General features: G+C 58.4%; 1 protein-coding gene across 2 annotated transcripts in view; it reads right to left on the reverse strand.

Annotated features, from left to right (window-relative positions):
* Nucleotides 1-525: 525 nt before the first annotated feature.
* Nucleotides 526-4101, reverse strand: part of CDC42EP1 (CDC42 effector protein (Rho GTPase binding) 1) — a 5349-nt gene continuing 1773 nt past the window's right edge. Inside the window, exons 2-3 of one of the 2 annotated variants that reach the window (XM_008569765.1) lie at nucleotides 3111-3881; nucleotides 526-1829 (exon numbers count right to left, since the gene is read on the reverse strand). In XM_008569765.1, coding sequence (XP_008567987.1) covers nucleotides 1162-1829; nucleotides 3111-3573 — 1131 coding nt within the window. In that variant the 5' untranslated portion in view covers nucleotides 3574-3881 and the 3' untranslated portion in view covers nucleotides 526-1161. Of the gene's footprint in view, nucleotides 1830-3110; nucleotides 4003-4101 lie in introns of those variants that run through there. The other variant, XM_008569764.1, reaches the window with a different exon arrangement.

Here is a 4101-nt window from a genome sequence, read left to right on the forward strand (position 1 = left end):
TCTGGCCCCTCACTCCCTACCCTGAGTCCAAGGGCAAACAAAAGAATCCACTTTCATCAAGTCTTTCTGTGGCAGGAACTGTGGCGAGTGCTTTCCGTGCATTTTAATGTTCCGGGCACCCTCATGACAGGAGGAAACTGAGGCACAAGGACATAGGACTGTCAAAGTGGGTAGGTAGGCTGGGATATGCTCCCAAACAGCTCTAAGCACTTGCTCCTGTCTACCTGCCTGTTGTCACCAGAGCAAATGCCAAGCTGCCCCATGGGATTATGGGGCAGACACTGATTCCAGACACCTGGGCCAGGGGCTATTCCCGGAACTGAAGATAAGGGCTCCCACCTGGCCCTCTTATCTCAGCGGCATTCCAGCCTGGTTACTCATTACCTGCCTTGGTCAGTGCTGTCCCCTCCCCTCACTGGGGGACTTGAGGGGAGTCCTTGGCTTTCCAAGCTCCCTGGAGGGAGGGCATTTAAGCAGGTGGAGCTGATTCTGTTCTCCCAGGTCCCCAAGCATCTTGCAGACGCCTTTTGTCAAAAAAGGCTTTTTTTAATCAGGCCCAAGGCAGGTCTGGGGTACACAAGAAGGTGAGATTCCTCCCCTGTGAGGTCACACCTGACCTTTCTCCAAGGCTTCTGGGACAAGTTGGAGACTGGGGTGGGAACATTAGGGAAGCAGCCTGGGATGGAGCTGAGGGACGCAGCAGGGCCCTCTGGGTGCAGCTCTGGGGTGAGCTGGGGGCAGGCGGTCCCTTTGGGATACGAGACAATGGCCCTGTGTGGTACACTCCCCGGCTCCTACCCAACAAATACAGCTTCCTCTGGCACAAAGGCCACACTGTGAGGCTAGGCCCTCCAGCCGGTGGGGGTGGCACGTGGTAGGGGCTAAGGGATGACTAGTGGGTCCAGAGTGGCAGTGGGGGAAGGTGAGTAAGCCCAGCAGGGCCACTGGGAACACTCAGGTCCCAGAACAAGCTTGATCTTCCCTGTCCTACCTCCCATGTCTGTCCTGCAGAGATGGAGAGGGTTTGGGGATAACTTGAGTTCTCCCCTCTGTGGTCTGGGAGGACCCAGCTCTGTTGGGTGAGGGGCTGGCTCTGCACCTGGGCTCTTCATAAGAGGTGCCCTGAGGCTGGACAAGGTTGTGAGCCCATGCCCCGGCCACTCACACCTTGACTTCATCATCCTCAGCATCAGCAAACTCGAAGGTGCTTGCTTGCACTGTGCTGGGCACGGGGGCCCTGCTGCCTACCTGGGGTGCCCCCCACTCTTCATCCAGGCTCTCCAAGGAGGCCCGAGCCTGGGGCAGCACCCCCACCAGCTCCTGCTGAGCATCCATCTCAGTACAGTGGCGGCTGCCATCCCAGCCTGTTCCCCAGTGCCTGCCGAGGGCCATGTCAGTGGGTACACGGGGACCCCCTCCCACTGGGCTGGCCCTCACCTCAGCCATTGGGCTCAACCCAGCAGTTACCCCATTGGGGTAGTGTCCACGGGATGGGGGGCTTGTGGCAGGACATGGGGAGTTTGCAGCGGGGGCTGGAGAATTTGCGGTAGTGGTTGAAGGGTTTGTGGCAGGAGCTGGGGAATTTGTGGCAGTGGCTGAAGGGTTTGCAAAAGGGACAGGGGTCTCAGGTGCAGGGGCGTCTGAGAGGCTCATGACCCCTAGCAGCTCACTGAGGAGAGAGGGCCCAAGGTCAAGGTCAAGGCGGAAAGACAAGAGAGAGTCCGAGCGGCGAAGCTCGGGCTCAGAGGGGAAGGAATTATCGTGGTCTCGGTCATGAGGCTTTTCCTGGTGGGGCAGGCGGGAGATGGTGCAGAACCCGGAGTCCAGGCCTAGAAGAGAAACAGGGAGTGGGGTCAGAGCTGGGGTCAATAACAAGGAATTGGGGAGGGGAGTGCCAGGACCAACTCTGGTTTGCTGGGTGGCTTCTGGCAAGTCACTCCCCTCTCTAGCTTGTTTCCTCCTCTTTCCAATATAGTGAACCCCATGGTCTCTCCTATGATCTTCCCGCCAATCCTGAAAGCAGAAAACTGTCATAATTCTCATTCCCGTTTTGCAGATGAAGAAACTGAGGCTCAGATTGGGATGAGGAGAATGGACTTGCCCAGGCCACAGAGTCTGATGGGGTGGAGCCAAGCCTGGAGCTCAAATGTACCGACTCTCAGTCCCAACTGTGAACTTGGACATGGCCCCTGGTTCCCTGGTATAGAAATCAGACTCAAGGGACAGGCACATGCCCTCTGAAAGTCACCTGGTCCAGCCCCTGCCTCGAGGACTACCAGGCTTGGGACATAATGAGGTTACTGTGGATTAGTCCTCAAGGGGGTTCTGAGCAGTCACTGCCCCAGGAGCATTAAGGAAGCCTCCAGTGGTAAGGGCAAAGCTGCAGGGCAGGGAATGGCCACTAGGTGGCGGCAGGGGCCCATGGTTCCCAGGTGAGCGGTTCCAGCAGAGCCAAGGTGGCACTTCCGGCAGGGCAGGAAGGGCCTCTGGCTTGAGTACACGTGAGTGGTTTCCCAAATTTGTCAAGTTATAGCAACCTTTGTTCAAATAACAACAACAGCTCAAGTGTTCTGAGCACCCACTGTATGCCAGACTCTAGGTGTCGCATGGTACACATGTGATCTCACTGAATCTTAGCAGTGACCCTACGGGACTCATGCAGGTGAGGATTTGAACTTGAAGAGGTCAACTGGCTTGCTGGAAATCGGGCAGAACCAGGACTGGAATCCAGAGCCCAGGCTCTTAACCTCTCTATAATATCACTCTGACATGAGGGGGCCGTTTTGGTTGAAGGAGGCAAAAAGGGGTGGACTGGCCCAGCGGAGGGTCCAGAGAGGCACCAGGGCCTGCCTGAGTCACACAGCAAGTTAGCGCAGTTAGAACTCCAAACTCCGTCTCCTCACTCTCAACCCTGGTGTGTTCTGGAGGATAAGCTGTTTCCCGTCTCCTTGCCATCTCCCCAATCATGGTCTGGGGTTTGGGCCTGACTTCCATGGTGAGACCAAACAACTGTGGGGAAAAGAGCTTGCCTGGAGGCTTGGCAGAGCCACTGAACCCCTCTGGGCCTTGGCTCCAGCATCTGAAAAATGAGCAAATAGCACAGGCCTCACCGTAACCTGAGCGGCTGTCCGTGGAGCCAGCAGGGCTGCCGTCGAAGCTGAGCTTGCCCACCACGAGGCTGTCGTAGGTGGCCTGGTTGAGCTGGGGCAGGGAGATGGCATTCTTGATGATGGGGGAGATGGCGGGCGGAGCAGGAGAGGGCGCAGGCGGGGAAGCCATCCGCCGGGGGGGCGCCCCGACCCTCCGCACCAGTTGTAGCTTCTTGGCTAGGAAGCTTCGGGGTGAGCGGTGGGTGCTCCCAGAGCTGCCACCGTGGTTGCTGAGGAAAGAGGTGTCGCCAAAGACATCCCCGCCACGGCCCACATGCATGGTATGGCGGAAGTCCCCAAGTGGGGGGCTGATCATGTCTGCTGTCAGCCGCCTCTTTCCCTGCGAGCTGGACGCCCAACCCACGGGCGAGAGCTTGCCCAGGCTCATGGTGGGGGCTCCTCTGGCCCCCTGGGGGCCAGGCATCAGCTCTGGCTGCTTACAATTGCTGGTCCATGCCCACCTGGGCTGGGAAAGGGAAGTGGGCTGGGCTCAGGGCCCGCTTCTCAGCTCCTTCCCTCCTGGTGGAAGGTGGTGGACCAACCGTCCAATCCTTGGCTCTCCTAAGGTGCTGTGCCCAAATGCTGAGGCTGTGGGGCGTCCATGGCTCGTCTCTCCTTGAGGCCTGGCTCCCAGCCCTGTGGAAGCAGCTACAGATGTTCTGTCTAAAAGCAGAAAAGGCCCGAGATGTGCCTCAAAGGTGGTTGGTCTCTCTCCTGCGCAGGGTTGGCGACCTGGAAGAAGGAAGAGAGGAAAGTGAGGGCAGGACTGGTGCAGAGGAGATCCTGGGTCCAAACAACAACAGCTAAAGAGAGCAAGAGATTGCACCTCACAGCACGGATGGAGATCGCTGACCAAAGGAGGTGCGGAAGCCAGGCACAAAGGAGGACATGCTGGGGCCGGCCCGGTGGCGCACTGCTACAGTGCGCCGCTTGGGAAGCGTGGCGGCGCTCC

Source organism: Galeopterus variegatus, unplaced genomic scaffold (genome assembly GCF_000696425.1).
Source record: "Galeopterus variegatus unplaced genomic scaffold, G_variegatus-3.0.2 Scaffold527, whole genome shotgun sequence".
Classification (NCBI taxonomy): domain Eukaryota; kingdom Metazoa; phylum Chordata; class Mammalia; order Dermoptera; family Cynocephalidae; genus Galeopterus; species Galeopterus variegatus.